Source organism: Gavia stellata, chromosome 2 (assembly GCF_030936135.1).
Source record: "Gavia stellata isolate bGavSte3 chromosome 2, bGavSte3.hap2, whole genome shotgun sequence".
Lineage (NCBI taxonomy): Eukaryota > Metazoa > Chordata > Aves > Gaviiformes > Gaviidae > Gavia > Gavia stellata.
In genome coordinates, this window is record NC_082595.1 from 37,525,926 (window position 1) to 37,544,470 (window position 18,545).

Consider the following 18,545-nt stretch of genomic DNA (forward strand, 5'->3'; position numbering starts at 1 on the left):
GAAGTTATGCCAGATTCTCAACTTTTATTCAGAGCAAGTTTCTCCTAGCCCTTCTGGTTTCAGGAAAGATCTTGAAACTGTAGAGATTCAAATACCTGGTGGGAATTATAAAAGTTTGGGACTAGATTTGTAACCACTGCATAATTATTGGATTTTATTTTTTTTGAGTCTATCAATTGAAGCTGTCACTTGCTTATGCTTAAAGTAGGTCACCCTGCTCTCATTTAAGCTTCTGATTTGGGATTTAGACAGTAATATGCAACCCTAACCATCAAAATGAGAACTGGAGTAACCTAGTATGTACTGTTCCAAGCTGCTACTGCTGCAACAACTTCATCAGTGGGACACGGAAGTTAGTCCTTGCACACTCCCCAGGGTAAGGCATGATAGAGTGTCGTACTTGATCAAGGCATGCTGGGAGAGGGATGTGTGATGGATCAAGTGGTGTTTTGCATTGTCCTAGGGTGGGTCTGTGTGCCAGACTATGATATTTGTTTGGCTGTCTCTTTAAAAAGTGGTTGCTGTGCAAGTCCAAGCTAAACTAACTGATAAGGGCTATCAAATACTTTATTACTGATCAATGCAGAACACTTAACAACTTTTTTTAAGTTGTTTCTCAGCTAATCTTTTCATGTTTCCTCTCCCAGCACTCATCTCTTATGCCTGTCAGTGCTTGTACAGATGAACGTACTGGACTTCCTGGTTTGTGTGCATCTAATACTGAATAATTTAATAAAATAGGGATTACTTGTGTGAAGTGCTATTTGTTAAACATCATGAAGTACTGACAGACAGTGCCTGTTGGCATGGATAATAGAAGTCTGTAGTGTATCTGGTCTTTACTGTTTGGGATGATGTTGTCTGATTGACTGAAGACAGTTGGGATAGAGTTAAGAAAAATGGATAATATAAATGATTTGCAGTCAAAAGTATTGTTTCTTATTAGATCGGTTGACATACCTGGAAAACTGGAAAGGATTTGCATGCACCTTAGAAGAGAAATTGCAATCTTCAGGTTAAATTCAGATTGAGAACCATTGATCAAAGGTTAATTTATCTATTCATCCATTAGCCTGTGAGAGGAAGAAGGGTTGGTACCTGTGGATTTGGAGAGAGTAGGGATACAGGACAGAGAAAGAGAATTGTCTGTGGAACACTTATATTAGTTGGAGATAAACAGGCATTCTGTCACACAGGTGACAGAAACCATAACTTCATAATCATCCTTTCCAGCTATCTTCTGACTGGTTTTAGTATATTATAGACTAGGCTTTCTTTGAGAGGAAGCAGAAGTCGCTCATATGACTCCACCAACATGGAAAACATGCATGTGTGCTCAGGACAGACGTATGTTGTTTCCTCTTCTCAATTAACCTTCTTCTGTAAGAGCATCAGTAACTTCTTCCCAAAAACTTCTCGGGGATTGCTTGCTAGCTGGAGTTGGTAGCTTTTGGACTTTGTTTTGGGCTGTCATCTTCTTCCTGCTGATAATTAATTCACATGAAGAACTGAAGGTTGAGGTCTTTATAATAAACCTAAGGGTCATAATGTACCATTCTTAACAGTGAGAAGTTTTACTCAAAGCAGCTAAGTAGGGACAGTATTTCTTAAATTAAAGATATGCAGGCTTAAAAATAATAAAAACTACAAGTAGGCCAAGGATGCATGAAGAAAAAATTATTTTCAGTGTGTGTGTGTATATAGGAAGTTGCTTAAAAGAAAGTGTTGAAACGAGACTGGTGTTCCCTTTGCACAGTGACTTGCAGTGGATGCACTGTAACCATTTTTTCTTTGCTAAGCAGTTCCTCTGTGGTAGTGCTCCTGTGCATAGTAGGAAAAAGCCAGTGGTGTTTTGGGCAACAAGAAACCACATCCGGAAGAGATGCGATTGCCTGGTTTCATGCCCATACAAAGCAAATGTTGGTGTCATGGGAACTTGCCAAGCGGCATGTTGTCTTTCACTGTTTGTTGGTACTAACTCCTTCAATCAGCATATGCTATACTGACCTCGGGTATTTGTGGCAAAAGCAGCACATTGTCTTTGTTGGAATATAAGGTTGGTGAAGAGATGTATGTTAAAAGAATTTTTCTGCAAGCAAATGCTGAAATAAATGTGTCTCAGGGCCTGAATGTATGGAAGGGCTGGGCTGTGTTCATCTTTTTCCTTGCAAGCACATCCAGTAACTTGCTGTGATGGGTGGGGAATTTAAGAGTCATTATTCCTGCCTTCCTCTCTGTTGGTGATTTCTGTCCCTAAAAGCACAGCCATGTAATTCATTGAAGTCTTATTCAAGGGAGTTGCTTACAGGACATCTCGTTGAGACTGGGGCAAAAAAATCTCCAAAAGCAGACCTGCAGCCAATTGAGAAAGGTTTTGGTTGGTTGGTTTTGTTTGGTTGGTTTTGTTTTAAATTTGTATTTAAATTTCCCCTCATCAGCATCCCACCTTTTGCTGCAAAACAGCTTTAAAGGAGGGGAAAAGAAGTCCAAAGATAACAGTGATTTTATCTCCAGCTAGGGTAAAGGGGGGGGTAGATGATCGGTGGTAACGCTGAGGCAAGAGGGGGCTGGATTTTGGTTTTCTCTTCTGTTTAAACCAGTTGACTTACGCATTTTCCTACAGGTTGAAGACCAGAACCTCTGTCTTGGGGCGGACCAGACTACTCCATTACACCTCATTGGTGCTCACAGGCACACCTGCATGTATTGCTCATGCAGACTAAAAGAATGGGAGGGAATCTGCTTGAAGCTGGAGAGCTGATGTCTTGTCTGGCTGGGCTCCATAAATGACCTCACTCTTATCTTGGGGAAGGGGGGAAGGTATTGCTTGACTTCCCAGCTGCAGGTTTTTTTCACAAGAACTAGCTTTTTGTTCCCCTCACGGGAAATATGTTATATGCTTTTTTATAATAGTAAGTTATTTTGAATTTTTTTCTTGCAGATGTGTAATAATGTTCTAGCTCTGAACTCCAATTGTTTCATGTACCTAATCAGCGCAAGCTTACAGCAGAACTCCTCCTTCAAGTTTTCCTCGTAATTACTTGAAGCTCCTGCAGAGAAGGGAGTGGAGACCAGAAATAAATGACTGGTCAGGTTAGATGGCATAGTGAAGCACTAGAATAGACTGTGTAAGGAGGCTGTGGAGTCATCAATACTTGGAAGTGTTTTGAAAACCTCCTAGGCAGCTTTGCAGTTAATACATTAGGTATCATTCAGTGATTTAACTCTATCTGTGGTACACAGAGGGCTTTTGAGTAGTTCAGAGAAGATAATAGACTTGCTTTTCTTAGTTACCTGTAGATTTGATTCTTTCTATGGAAAATGTTTAGGGGGTGCACCTAGTAGATGTAGTCTGAAAATCTGGAAAGGTGGTAAGTTATTATTGTAAGTCATTCTTCCACAGACAGGCATGGACTGGACTACACTGTTAGCCTGTCTTTAGCCATATATTTAATTTTTTTTTTTTAAATGCCTTCCCCAGTCTTCTATGCAATGTACTTATTCATCACGTAGCCATTCACCCTGTCTGGTCTTTGAAATGGTGGTCACAGCTGCCCACTGGTCTTGCTTTTTATTTGTATTGGAGAGTTTACTAAGTTCTCTTTCTTGGTGTTGCCTTGATACATAGGTTAAAGAAAATGAAGAATGTCAGGGGGAAGCATTTATTTTGCTCTTTAAAACAGGTTACGTACCTACTTGAGATCTTCAAATTACTGTACTTACTGAGTCAATACAAAACTGTGCTTTTAGTTGCATTTTAAAATACGCATTTTATGGTTAATCTTGTAAGCAAATGTTTCCGTGGCTTATCAAGAACAGTTAGCTAAAGTAATTACTAATAACTTCTATAGAACAACAACGTTAACTGCTTTAATGACTCATTCTTGCAAAACTTTGAGGTGGAAAATAACAAGTCTCAGTAAACTTTGTGTGTTTCTTCCCTTAGATGTTTTTCATATGACTAGTTATAGTTTGGGTCAGCCTTGGAGATGTATTCTTTTTAGTTATTTGTTCTATAAGTGCAGGCATTGAGGCAGTTCAGATTTGTGCACTGAAGGGCTAGAAAGCAGTCTACTCTTACAGGAGGTAGGGGCCATTCTGTGTAGCAGCGTGAGGGTTTTTTATTCCAGAAAGGTAGAAAACCTCAAAATTCTTAAGCAGGCAGAGTATCCATATTAGGCATCTGAAGGCATGTTTTCTCCCTATCATCAGCGTCTCCTGAAGCTAATTGTAACGTACTGCAGGGACTCTGCCTTCAAAGCAGGGATGAGAGATTTCAAGTCCTTTTGGTTTTTCCCCTTCCTTTGCATTAATTGTGTGGAAGTGTCACTTGAGGAGTTGCTTTGCAAGGTAGGAACCCCCGTGACGTGGGTGAATGTGTATTTACCACCTCAGTTGTGATGTTCAAACTCCAAAACCTCATGAAAGGGGGTGGGGAAAAGCCTTAGAGATCTTGGACCAGCCCTGGTTGGGAGCAAGAGAATCTTTATTTCCCCTATATAAATTGATTTTTAGTTATACAGTCTGACTGATACACAAAAAGGAGGAAACTTGCACCGATCGTCTACACTGTGAAGGAGGGAAGGAGAGTGTGTATGAGTGACCTTGCGCTGCTGAGCCACCGCAGCAAGTTTCTGGGTAATAAATTTCTGTGGCAGGTTGTGGAAGTAGGCTGGTGGCGTGATGCAAGAGTAGCGCAAACTGACATTGCGAATCATTGCTTGAGAACCATAAAGAGAAAGGAGGCTGGGAAGAAGGGGAAAGAAAGAGCAGGGAAGGTGAGGGGAAGAAACATGTTAAGAACTTAAAGGCTTGCAGATGGTATTTATTGTCTTTAATACAGAGGCATTCAGTGCCTGCTTTGTGTTTCTGCAGCAACTGTGTGAGCACGTCAGTGACAAATGGGCGTGTGAGGTGAGGAATAAGGACCTATTCTACATTATTTATTCCAACAAAAATTCTGCTTATGTGGAGCCTGAAGAATCAAACCACATATAGAAATATTTTTGTTTATGCTTTATTAGAATATATTTGAGACTGAAAATATGTACCTGAAGAGCTCTATGCATGTGGCACACCTGTATAGTGAGATTCATGATGTATTACTAGTTTTGTTCAAATTCCTTAGGAAAAGACAAAAATAAAAAAACCACCCTTGAAGTGGGATGGCTTTGAAGTTGTTCTTTTCTTGGGTAAAGTTGGCATTTTCTTCAAGAGGGCCTCACAGTCATCATCACTACTTGTTTGTTTTAGGCAATAGGTTTAATGGCAGTAGAGGTTATAGAACAGAAAATCCCATCTGGCAGTCATTTCTTGTCTTACTTGGGTTCGTAGTTAAGCAAAAGACAAACTAATCCTGTCACTAACATACTTTCTTTTATGTGATTGTGTTCTGCCCCAGGATGTGGCTGTAAATTCTGTAAAGGTTTGCAAAGTACAGTGTGGGGTTTTTTTCCCCCCAATTATTATTCAGTTTTGCTGTGTTTTGGGCGGTGGAGGGCTTTTTTTCAATACAAATCTAATAGAAAGCTACACCCTTAAAAAGATGTAAAATTGTGAATGTGTGCTAAAAGCTATTGTCTTTGCTCTGGATGATTGATACACCACTGTCAAATGTAGACTGCATCAATTGTAGCAGGGCATATGACTGTTACTTCTGACAAGTTAAATGGATGATGTAAAAGGTGTACATGTAACAGACCTGGTTCCAGGTGTCTTGTCCAAACTCCTTTCTGGTCTGTAATTGTGCAGTTTTTAGAGGAGCAGGAGGACCTGCGTGTGGCAGGAATTAGGTGTGTTTGTTTCTCCTACAAGCTTGTTCTGTTCTTCAAGTAATTTTGTTGTACTATTGTAAACCATAAATGCTAATTTACATGTATTTTGATAAAATAATTGGTGGAATTGAATTTGCAGTTTTCAAATAAATGAAACTCCTTTTTCCTAAATACCACTGTGGAAAATTTCTGCTCCCTCTTTCCATGCAGTCTCCTTATTTCCCTTCTCTCCCCTGCACCCCTCACCTTGCTGTACCAATAAGTGTGACTGTGTGGTTTATGTTCATCGTTTCAACTTCTTTACAGCCCTTTCTTTGCCATGCACTGTTGAGGTGACTGATGCTTTTCAATGTTACTAATTTGTGGCTTTGCATATTCTTTGTACATTCATGTATTTCTTGTTCTTTGTTCCAGAGATGGTGATGTTGCTGGAATGGTGGTCAGGCACCGATTGTACCCTCTACACTGACCCAGAGAGTTACCACAAGTATGGGAAGGAGAATGCCATCGTAATCCTTAATCACAACTTTGAAATCGACTTTCTCTGTGGTTGGAACTTTTGTGAAAGATTTGGGGTCTTGGGGGTGAGTTTTGATTAGCATTTAAAATAAACCTCCTCTTATTGGATGCCGGGGGGGGGAGGGAACAGATTCTTTGTGTTTTTGAAAGTTTACAGATCTGTGCTCAAATTTCACTCAGCCACTGTCCAGAATTAGAGAGGTGAACCTAAAGCAATGCCGTGCAGGTATGTGAAATACTGGGACAAGATTGCTGGGGCATTCACAGAAATTTTAAAAGCATTGCAGTTAAAGCTGATGAAGGAGTTTTGTGTTTTGTTTTTTTTTTTTTAAACCTGTGGAGGTCATTACAGTTTTCTCTCTGTGTGCTTGCTAGGTAACTATTACGGTTCATTGTGCTGCAGAAAGATGAGCTGTTCTGTGATTCTTTCCCAGTAAGTTGTAGCATTTGCTTGCTTTCTCCAGTGTAGTTTTACGAATCCACAGCTAGTGTTTGAATGATGTAGTCTCTGTCTCTCAGAATCGAAAAGCTGCCATCTCAAGTGAAAGCAGTTATAGGTTATAGCTAGTAAGAGGTGGGGGAGGAATGAGTTATCCATAGTTAAATACACTATTACATTAGGCTAGGAGTACATGGGCATTGTTTTCAGGGTGGGGTTCCTCCCCCCTCCCCCTGTAAGCTCATGGAGATGATTAAGTCAAGCCAGCTTGACTTAATTCTGTGGTGTTGACAACATTCTCTACCTACAAGGGATTTAGATAAGAGTTCCTCCTTCCTAAGAAAGCAGACTAATACCTCGTTTTGGCGGTCTTCTGCACCATTCTTTTCTAACTTTGCTACTGGCCACTGTCAAAAGTCCTGCCCTTGGACTGTGTGAACCTATGACCTTTTTGTGTCCTTTCCTTTGGGCTCTTTGCATTTTCTGGACATTTAGGCACCATTCCAGTCACTTTCACATTATAATAATGACAGTCAGCTTAAAAAAATAAAAAGGGGCATTAAAACTGGAGGAACCTAAGCATTAAAGGCCCTGCATATTACCGAAATGGTTGTTGGTTCCTGATTACTGAGGAACAATTCTACCGTCACATCTAGGACTTCAGCACAGAGCGGGAGGATAGCATGAGACAGCAGGGGATGTAGGGAAACCTGGTTTTGGCAGACAGATGTACATTCCAAAAACATTCTCCCTTCTATGTGCTCGTTATACAGTGGTGCTTTAGTATAGTCTATCTACTTTTGTAAGCCTAATGGCTACAGTTCTCTAAATAAAGCTGTGTTTTAGAGGGTCAGGTGCTTCTTCAGAAAGCACCACTGTAGAAAAGTAAAGGGGCCTACAAGGTCAAAAATCCCTTGTTTTACATTGATGCTGTGTGGTTGGATTGAATCTCATTAGTTTTAACCATTTTTTTATAGTTTCCCAAGGTAATCAAGATTATGTTTTAATTTTTTTATACTGTTCCCTACACAGAAAAACCCACTATGTAAAAGCATAGGTGTTGGACAATTACTGTGCTGCACTAGCTGAAAATAATTTTTCCTGTATTTTAGATGCTTACAATTATTCTGAGTTTGTATTTTTGCTAATCTTAGGATTCTTTTAGGGACTGATACATGTTTTGTTTTGTTTTTAATTTTTAAACTATTTCAGTCTTGAGTAACGTACTGTGGTTTTACTTCCCAGAAACTGTTCCAGGAAGAGATAGTTCCCATGTGCTCTCATTTGCATAGATGTCTTTACAGAGCAAAGCAGTGCGTTTCCCTGTTGGGGCAACCAGTTGAGGTTCATCCTTAAGCCAGGTTTAAAAAAAAAAAAGACACACAATCGGTTTCCTGAATGGATTATCTGTATTGGCATACTGGTACTTTGGAGCAGCGCAGGAGTGGATGAATGTGTAGGCATGGGTGGTGTAGATTGGTTTGACTTTGTGCTGCCTTACACGACTTGCAGTGTGCGAAGCTTCAGGGTTTGGTATGGCAGCACAATTAGGAATGTAAGAACCATTACGCTGAGGGCTGGTCTTGCTCTGTCTTGAACAGAAGCTAAAAGCAGATGTTTGGGAAAGGAGTTACAAGAAAAAGGCGAATGTACAGAAAGATTTCTAAGTGGTATCCCAGCCTCCAGTATTTTGTGGCTCGGGGACTTTGAGCCAATGGGGTTTTATATTTGCTCCTTAATTTTATACTCTGTGAAGTTTCTATGCAAACTTTAGGTATCTACCAACATCTTACTAAGCTGATATTGTGTCCACTGCTGCTGAAATCTTGCACATGCCATCCTGTCTCCTGCATCTGTTCTGGTGCTTGTCTGTCCTGTGTTGGCATGTTTCAGACACCCCTTTGCTCTCTCCTGCCTTAACTAATCCAATGAAAAAAGGAGAGATGACTGGGGAGGGGGAAGAGGGCAAAGGTGAAGACAATTTACAGCTGAAGGAGTGGGATTGATTGTTCTCAGATGCAGCAGGCAGATAGAATGGCTTTGTTGTGACATCCAGCTGTACCCTGCAGCCCTGGCAGCAATGGCAGTGCTCTTAACGGTGTTCCAAGTCTGTGTCCAAACTCTCAGTATTTTACAGCTTGAACTTTTATTAAATGAAGCCAATAAGAACTGTATTTTTTTGCTTGGTTTTGCTCATTTAAAACCAAAATTAAACTTCCTTAAACCTTTCTTGCCCCTTCTGGCCCCGAAAGAAAAAAGTATTTCCCTTTTCCTCTATGTTTTTAATCATGATATGAAAACTGTCCCTCCTGGTCTTAGTTGCAACATTCAATCTGTGCGTTGTTCTGCTGCTTCTCTCTTCTCCAGTACCAGCTTTCTTCTTTCTCCTTATAGCCAAATTGCCACAGTCCCAACAGATTTATAATGCTCTATCAATGTGAGGGGTTTTTTTAATAAATGAAATTTTGGGGTTTTTTTCTGTTTGCAGGGGGTGGGGTGGGGGTGGCATAGTCTCTTGCATGTTGTTTTAAGGTTTGTGAACCCGAGTCCTCTTCTGATGACTCAGTTCTTGTACTTTGATGGCATGAGGTTCTCTGCTTTCATCAAGGCTTTTAAATGGCTGTGGAAGAAAATCAAGCAAAAATAACCAAAGGAGATGCTAAGAATATAAGAAATGTGTGTGTGGAGGAGAGGGGAAAAAAAAGAAAAGAATGGCAAGTCTAACATTTATTTTACTTTTTAATTTTGTCTTTAATATGATACTTTTGGGGCACCCATTGAAAATGCTAGAAGGTACTGGGTTGACAGTATTGAATGAGAGCCAGAGATCCATTCATTTATAGTGGAGATAGAGAAAACCACATCAAGAAGTAATTCTGTGCTCACTTTTACTTTTGCAAGTTATTGTAGCCACTGAGATTGTCGTGCTAGCTTCAGTTGGGCTCTGTGCAGCTGAAGTTACTGATGTGTAATTGTTTGCAGCACCAAATCTTAGAAGGAAGCGAACTTCGCAAAAACTAGAAGTTGACAAGGATTTCAGGCAAACCTGTGTTCAGCCCAAACTATTAATGTCTTGCATGTGTATTCCAGTTGTGGGTTTTTTGTGAAGCCACATGTACCTGCATCCTTGTGCTGCCAGACTTCAGTGATGTGTGCAGGAGGGAGGAAACATAGGTGTTCTTGATGCCAAGTTGTCATTATGCTGCTGTGGGCAGCATGGATGTCCACAGGGATGGCTGAGTCCTGACGCCTCCTGACACAGAGGTGGCTGCAACAAGCTATGAGGGAAGGAGGAGCTGTGCTGCCAACTTGGCTTTCTGTAGCGTCAGAAACAGCATATCCCCAATAGGATGGAGCTTTGTCCATGCCAGTGTTTCCTAATAAAAGGCAGGGCTGTTGTTATGATCCTGAGCCAGGGTGACTGTGATGGTTGTATTGTGGATGCTTTGCTTTTCCACCCCGTGCTGGTGTAATGGCTGGGGGAGATGCAGACTCAGGTGTTTGTGTGTTGCTCTTTTGTGTAAATAGAGATGTGGTTTTGGTGACAGGTCATTGCCCTCTGCTGTGCCCTTCCCTTTTCCTGCCTGTGACATTCCAGTCCTAGGAGTTACCTTCTTCTTAGTGGTGGACAGCCTAGCTACTGTATAAGCATTTAAACAAATTAGTAGCATTTACTTTCTTCAAGGTGTGTGCTAAGCATTCCTTTGAAAACAGACCCACTGGGCACCAGAATTTGAAATCAGGACATAGGCATGTTCTGTGGAAGGAGCTGTTATTCAGGACTTACACCAAAAGCACATTTGGTATGCTCCCTACCAGGATTCACTGTACCCTTTTGCTTTGTTGCTTGATCTGACCAGGCAGTGATAAAATATTGCCTTTTTTTTTTTTTTAGTAATTTTAGTAACCCTTTTTCTGAGATGAAGACTATATTAGCAAAAATTGCCTGCACTTTAAAGCTAAATCTGCTGGTTTATGTGTTCATCTTCTGGTGTCTTGAGTTTCAAGTTATTAATGCTGGTGGTCTTTCTACCTTGGCAAAACATAAACATTAGTCTGAGTGGCTCATTATATTGGCATCAAAATATGTGCATTTCCAAAAGAGGCCATAGTTGTTTGTTCCTTGGCAGGGTAGACAAGGCAGAAAACCATTACGAAAAACTGGTTGTTAACTATCTTGCTTTAAGTTTCTCATTGCTAAGCACATGTAATAATTTTTAACATAACTATCTGTTCCATATGCCAGGAAATCCAAATTTTATTTAAAAGTTATTTATGTTGAAGCTTGCTGTTGAAAAACTGAGCATGGCCTTAAATATAGGTGTGAGAAGAGACTTTTGCTAGGTTATTGTATGGGACTGATAGGTGTGTGAACACAGTAGTTCATTTGTACATTTTAATATAAGTTATGTAATTGTTCATGTAGGCAGCCAAAACTACACTACTATTTGTATTTAACACAGCATCTTAGCATATGCTTGGGCATACATCCTCTAAAATATTGCTGTGTTACCTTTCCAACATGGAAAAGTTTTATTCAATATGAAGCATTAGAAATTAGGAACCTAACTAAATTTCTGGAACCATAGCTTTGAGAGACTAAAGAAACATATCTTTCCATCTTGATGTCCCAGAGAGTATAATATGAAGGAGTGCTGTATTTCAAAAATAGAGCAAATGGATTATCAAAAGTATGTCAATGCTAAGGGCAGCCTGGAGAGCAAATAACTTAAGAGACAAATTGCTGCTGCTAATGGTTTGCAGCTGCAATGAATTTGTTTTGAAACTGTGGAACAAATTTTGTTAGACATCCTCAGCTTGCAGGTTTATTTAATGCTGTCTGTTGCATTCTGTGATCAAGAGGTGTTGAATAACGTGAGGCTGAACATATAAATCAAGATTTTCTTTCTGTGACGGCATAGCTGTGCAAATGCATCTAAAGTAAGCTTGTAAAAATTTTTTTTTTATGTGATGTTAGTGCAGTCATTCACAAAAGGCGAACTTCATGGGTATTTCCATCTGAACAAATTTGGCCAAAAGGCATTAATTAACCTGGATTAAAATGCTACTACTGTAGACAAGTTTTCCCCATCCAGTGATAATTTCATTAAACATCAGATGGAATTACACCGTTCTGAGCACTGGAAGTGTTGGACCACCTTCAAGAAGGCAGCTTACATGGAATAAATCAACACTTTTAAATGAAATTTATTCTGTTGAACAAGCTGTATTTGAAGGTTAGAGGTGACTGTTACATATTTACCAAAGCATTTTGATAAAGGAAAGGTTAGTGGCCGAAGTCAACTAGAGCTGCATTTTTCCCCTCAGGTATTTACACAGGATCTGTGCATGGATAGACACCTGAAACAGAATAGATTGTAGCTTTAGTTATTGTAAGAGAGATGGTAGCTTCTGAGGGGAGGCCTGATGTATAACCTCCCACATGAGAGCAGTCTTGCAAGTATAACTCACTGAAGAGTTTCCTTTCTCTTACTAGTTCTGTGTCATTAGCCTTCCTTCTACTCCTAGGATAGATGGCGTGCACAAAATAGCATAAAGGGATTTAGTTTCTTTTTTTGTGCGTCTTAGGAGTAGTATATTCACATGTCTAAAAGAGTGCTTTTAAATTTTAAAAATGCATTGGCACAGAGAATGAATAAGAACGTGCCCTGGGGAAGAATTCAAACATCTATTCTGCTTTTGTGGTTATACCTGCTCTGTGTGACACCTTAGCTCACAATGTCATTTCTTTGTTTCGCTGGGGAAAAAAACAACAGTGGCAACTTCTCTCCTGCCCCTTGTTTAATTCATAGGTTCTTTAAAATATGCAAAACATTAGAAAATAGCTGTGGTGAAGTAGTTACTTTAGGTTGCTTTTTGGACTAGGATTCTTGCGTTTGAAAGTCTGGGAGGAAGCATTATTAGATTGTCTTTTCTGAGTCTGTGATCTGGAGGCCTTGTACGTTCTATGCAGAGCACACTTACACTTGTTTATGGTAGGTCTTATGATACTGAGCACTTACTGTAAATAAACTTTAAGAGCATGGGGGGTTTTTTTCTATTTTTTTGGTTGTGACACTGTTGCTATTTGCCCCATTGTGCAGTGGCTTTTGCGCTAGGCTGCGGCTGACAGCTGCCCTGGTTGTGGCTGAGGCAGGCAGTAGGTTCTAGTCCTCCCTGCTCAGCTAGAAACACTTCCTATCTGTTGGGGTTTCCTGGGGCAAAGCCTTGGCTCAGCTGCCTTCCTCAGGCATGTACGGGTGAGAGGAATGGAAGAGCATATGAACTGATCTGTGTGCTTTGAATGGAAGCTGGCCTACATGTACGTGGCCTACAACAAAAAATGCTCTTTGGAGGCTTTTAAAGATACATGCTAGAACTATTTAAATTTATGTTGGGAATAAGAAAATTACGTGTATTAAGAGTAACTGAGAAAAGGGAAAACAGTGGTGTGGGGAAAAACCCCAGAGAGCTAAGGAAAGTGGTGGGAGGAAAGCCTGTTTCTCTGTGGCCAGTTTGGAGAGCTGGAAGAGGAGTCTGGGCGCAGCATTGCTGCTGCCATGCAGTGGGGACTAACACCCAACATGGCTTGAAATTGAAATGGCAGAAAGTGTGCTGAATCCTATGGCTGCTCCTTGTGGGAGAGCTGGGTTTGTAGTCCTGATCTGGGCCTAGAACTGAAATCCTCAAATGATGAGGAGGGAGTGCTTTATTACAAAGTCTTACATGTTTGACAGAGATGGTTCCTGCATTCTTAGAATCGGAATTGCGTCATGTTATCTGCTCTGCTTCTGTGTAACAGTTACTAGTGAAGCTATGTGATGTGCACTTGCCTTCCAGTCTTAAGAGCTTTTAGATAGCTTAATTATTTAAGGTATTTTCCTCCTCAAGGAAGGAGAGCAGATGAGAGAAATGAGCTGGGATAAAAAAATTAGGTCAAGTCTCTTCCCCTAGTAACCAAATGAACAACAGTGATCAAAAAAATAAAAGCAAATAATTTCTGTTGTTGGCAATTTCTACCACTAAATAATTCCTACTGGTCATGGATGCGATGTCCTGGAACCCATCTGCAGAGCACCTTGATGGGATAGCTTATAATGATATCATGGCTAGAAACTGGACTGTAATTGCTCCATCTACCCTCTAAGAAAATGTCACTGGTTTTCAGGAAATGCTGAAGCAACAACTTCTATACACACACATGACATGTGTGCCATTTTATTCACTGAATAACAAAGTGATTGGATTGGAAGACAGGAAAGGAGCAAGTGGAATCAGTTCTCCTGCCCAAAGGGATGTCAGTCTGAGATGATCACGGAGTTAAGTTCTGCAGATTTCAGATTTGAAAACTTGTTGAATGCTTGATAAACCATAGATGACTTCTGGAGAGTCTGGGCAAATCACTTCAGTTTGTCACACCTGTGAGACAGGAACAGTACTACTTTTTTTTTTGACTCCAGAAGCATACTTTGAAGAGAAATTCACTAGTGTAAGTATTTCTGCCCTTCCATAAACAAACCTAAACACAAATGAAGTCTTTATTGCTGCTGTTGTTTCAAGTTTTGTTTAAGGTTTCTTCCGTTGGTAAACCATGTGTATGCATCAGTATATTGTTGTGCAGCAGTGGCTCTGTGACTCCGCTTCTCATTCAGAATAGTTTTTTTGTCATGGCGAGATGTCTCAACTTTGGGGAGAAGTATAGCTGCAAAATATCTTAAAGGAACTTGAGTTGCCAAGGTCTGCTTGAATTAAGAGTTTTGTTTTATGTGGTTTGGATCTTTTGCATGGATTCCTCAGTGTTTGAAGGAATTTGGCTTGTGTTTTTGGGTTTCAGGGTTTGAGTAAGGTTAGACACACACACACACACACATATATATATTTAATTCTGGAAGTCTTCTTTCATGAAGATATCTGAGATTAGATTTGACTATTCTGTCATATGAGGAAAACCTTTTTCTTTGTTTTGCTTTTCCACTGCTGTTAAAACTGGGACTGGTCAATATGAATCAATATATTAATGTCTAACTGTGTATGTGTCATACCCACAGAGAACTCTAAGTGGTATAACTCTGTTTTCCTTGCTTTGACTCCATTTTGCAGAGTTCCAAAGTGCTTGCAAAGAAGGAACTCTCCTACATGCCTATCATTGGTTGGATGTGGTATTTCCTAGAGATAGTCTTCTGCAAGCGTAAGTGGGAGGAAGATCGGAAAACAGTCATGCAGAAGTTGCTGAACCTTCGGGACTACCCTGAAAACTTTTGGGTGAGCGACGACAAACAAGTGGAGTGTGAGGTGTTGTAGTGCTTGGGAGGGATGAAGGGCATAGAAAATATGTGATAGTCACCAGGTTGCTCCTGAGAACTTTGATTTGTGAGCCTCCTGGCAGTATCAGGAGAGTATTCTCTAAGAATTGAATTCTCTCTTGAATTTTCCATGTAATATTCTGTCTTTGTTTTCTTCCTCTGTATGGAGCCCTAAAGATGTTATTGCAAAAATACCTCCACTGTGATCCATTCAGTAAACTTTGTGGTCCTGTAAATGCAGGAGCTGGAGAGGGGTAGGTGCAGGGGTTCATGGTAGTGTAACAGATGCATGTGACAATGTTGTATTGAAACATGAGCTGTATTCTTTACCTAAGCTCCCTTCTCACTTTAGATTGCTGAGTTCATACTAGTATTTTCTCCTTCCATTTCCCTGTGATTCTGCCATTCCTGTGAAGGTGCTAGGTCAGATATGGCCCAGTAGAAGTGGAAGCCACAGATAAATACCTGGTCAGAGAAGTGGCCCCTGGGGCCATTGGCTGCCTTACAGGGAGAGGATTGGCATCACCTTTCAGTAACAGGGAAGTGTTACTTTTTTGCATCACCATAATTTTTTGGTATTGAGCCTGCCTGGCATTTCCTGGTCTGGTAATGAAAAGCCTTTGAATTTTTTCTCAGTAATCAGAAAAATCCTGAGCTGGTGATTGTGAGAGAGGGATTCAGTTAAGGAAATGGTACCTTAAAATCAGCCTCACAAAGGCCTACAGAAGCTATTACTTAAGAAATGGTTTCCTAGTGAAGATGTATATGCTGTATCTCTTATTCTCTGAAACAAACCTTTTTTTGTGTGTATTTAATTGTCATTGATTTAAACGAGCGCTAAGCAATCGAATGGCATCCTGGCCTATATCAGAAACAGTGTGGCCAGCAGGAGTAAGGAAGTGATCGTGCCCCTGTACTCGGCGCTGGTGAGGCCGCACCTCGAATACTGTGTTCAGTTTTGGGCCCTCACTACAAGAAGGACATTGAGGTGCTGGAGCGTGTCCAGAGAAGGGCAATGAAACTGGTGAGGGGTCTGGAGCACAAGTCTTATGAGGAGCGGCTGAGGGAGCTGGGGTTGTTTAGCCTGGAGAAGAGGAGGCTGAGGGGAGACCTCATCGCTCTCTACAATTACCTGAAAGGGGGTTGCAGAGAGGTGGGTGTTGGTCTCTTCTCCCAAGTGACGAGTGACAGGACAAGAGGAAATGGCCTCAAGTTGCGCCAGGGGAGGTTCAGGCTGGATATTAGGAAAAATTTCTTTACTGAGAGAGTGGTGAAACACTGGAAGAGGCTGCCCAGGGAAGTGGTGGAGTCACCCTCACTGGAGGTGTTCAAGGAACATGTGGGTGAGGCATTGTGGGACATGGTTTAGTGGGCATGGTGGTGTTGGGTTGATGGTTGGACTTGATGTTCTTACAGGTCTTTTCCAACCTTAGTGATTCTGTGAAACTAAGCTCTGTGCTTGGATAATGATTAAATGACTTCCAGGCAGGAGGCTGTCTAGCAAAGGGACAATTCTTAGTTTCTAGTTGTAATCTCTCACAGGGATTTGCCTGTGCTTTGTGACTCTTAAAAGGTGTTGAATGCCTTTCTGTACACCTAGGCAGTTCAGCACTGATTGGTGAGGACAAACTACCATCATTCTTTATATACTGCTGTAGAGGGATTACTAAGGAGGAGCTATACCTGTAGTAAGAGAGACACAGTTATTGATGTACACCTGGGGTTGTTGCAGTCTGGAGCTTTAATTTTGCCTTTGTATGGTGACATAATGTCAAAAGGCACAGCAATAGCACCTTGGAAGGTAGAAAGACAGAGCATGCTAAGTGGGCTAGAAGGATTTTCTCATCAGTTTCTTTGTTTCATCTAGCTATTTAAAATTACGCATGTGATAAATGAGTAAAAGTGCTCTTAGATGAGCTGGAACTGAATCTGCCTGCTTGGCTAGTTTTCTTCAGTCTCTCTGTCTTTATTGGTTAAATCTTTGGTGTGGGTTAGAGGACTTAGCTTGGGTGATTTGGCAATGCTCTCTGTGTTAGTTTGCAATCAGGCTTGGCAGAAAGCAGATGAGCAAGTGGTAAATCTCCAAAGATCTGTCTGCTCTCCCCTGCCTGCCAGTGGCAAAATTGTAATTGTTTGTGTTTGAGCACTTCTACATATGTATACATAAGGGCATGAAGCTTTCAGTTGTCCCACATCTGCTGCTTTACTTCTGTTATCAGCTCAGTCATTGGCATCAAAGTTACCGTCTGCAGTTTTCAGTGGTCCTCATGCCATAGTGAAAGCAAGCAGGCTGGAGTGAGGGGAAGCAAGCTGGGCACTGAAGCATTTCCTAGAAATGTGTTTGGTTTAGACACTTACCAAGTTTTAGATACCATGACACTCGAACACCTGACCATCACTGTGAGATTTGCAACAGGTGGTATGTTTTGAGTGTTTTCTAACATCTTGTTAGAGATGGAATGACTCATTTAGAGAAATCAAGTAGCTATCTCATTGAGAGATAGCAAGTAGCAGAACAGATGTTAAAGGCTAGAGTTCAAACCATAGGATGGTAAATTGGATGATTGGATGGGTGGGGGCAATTGAGAGGGTTTTGTTTTGTGTTGTTTTTTTTTTTTTCCTCTGGGGCAATTAAATTACCTAAATGTGTATGTGGCTACACCTGTCCCTGCTAGCAGTGTTCATTTGGGCTGTGTTGGCAGGAATTAGAGAGGCCTCTGGTAAGACAGATGTAGAAGACCTGAGCTGCTGTCTAACTGTATTTCTGTCTTGGTTTTAGTTCCTGATTCATTGTGAGGGCACAAGGTTCACGGAACAGAAGCATGAGATTAGTATGCAGGTAGCTGAAGCCAAAGGCCTGCCCAAGCTGAAGTATCACCTACTGCCACGAACGAAAGGATTTGCTGTCACCGTGCAGTGTTTGAGAAATGTAGGTAAGGAAAGTCAGAAGAAACAATGCTAAATGGTTATTTCATCTAACTGCTGTCGCTTTGCCATGCTCTTTTCCCTGTAGCACATGTCCTAGCAGAAAAGCCCTGGGATCCTTTCTGACCTTTCTTCCACTAGTCTGTGAAAATTAAAGATCAGGTTTTACTAACAAAGTCCTGGGGCAACTTGGTTATTTTTTTTTTTTTTTTAGTTTTTGTTTTGTTTTCTGTTACTGTGAGTGTGTACCAGGGGATCTCAAGTTGCAAGTTTTATATCTATGGCCAAAGGATAATATTTCCTAATATTTACGAAGCAATCCTATCCTAAATGAAGCAAATACATCACTAGAGAATCTGAGGCAGGGTGTCTTAAATATTTTCTTGTGGTAAGTATCTGCCTCAAATAACACCGTTTTAAAATAAAAAAATATTCTGCTTTAAAGTTCAGTATAGATGTACTCTGTAGAGTTTCTTTGTGGAGCTGGGGAAGGGGAGTAGACCTCGACTAAAGATACAGGTAGGCAATATTTATAAATAAATTATTTCTACATTACAGAACATGACTAAGTTTTTCTTTGTTAAT

At 40.7% G+C, this 18,545-nt stretch overlaps 1 protein-coding gene across 1 annotated transcript in view; it reads left to right on the forward strand.

Annotated features, from left to right (window-relative positions):
• Positions 1–18,545, forward strand: part of AGPAT4 (1-acylglycerol-3-phosphate O-acyltransferase 4) — a 59,173-nt gene that overhangs the window by 17,114 nt on the left and 23,514 nt on the right. The window contains exons 2-4 of the mRNA XM_059835435.1: positions 6,189–6,358; positions 14,833–14,994; positions 17,815–17,968. Coding sequence (XP_059691418.1) covers positions 6,189–6,358; positions 14,833–14,994; positions 17,815–17,968 — 486 coding nt within the window. The remainder of the gene's footprint in view (positions 1–6,188; positions 6,359–14,832; positions 14,995–17,814; positions 17,969–18,545) is intronic.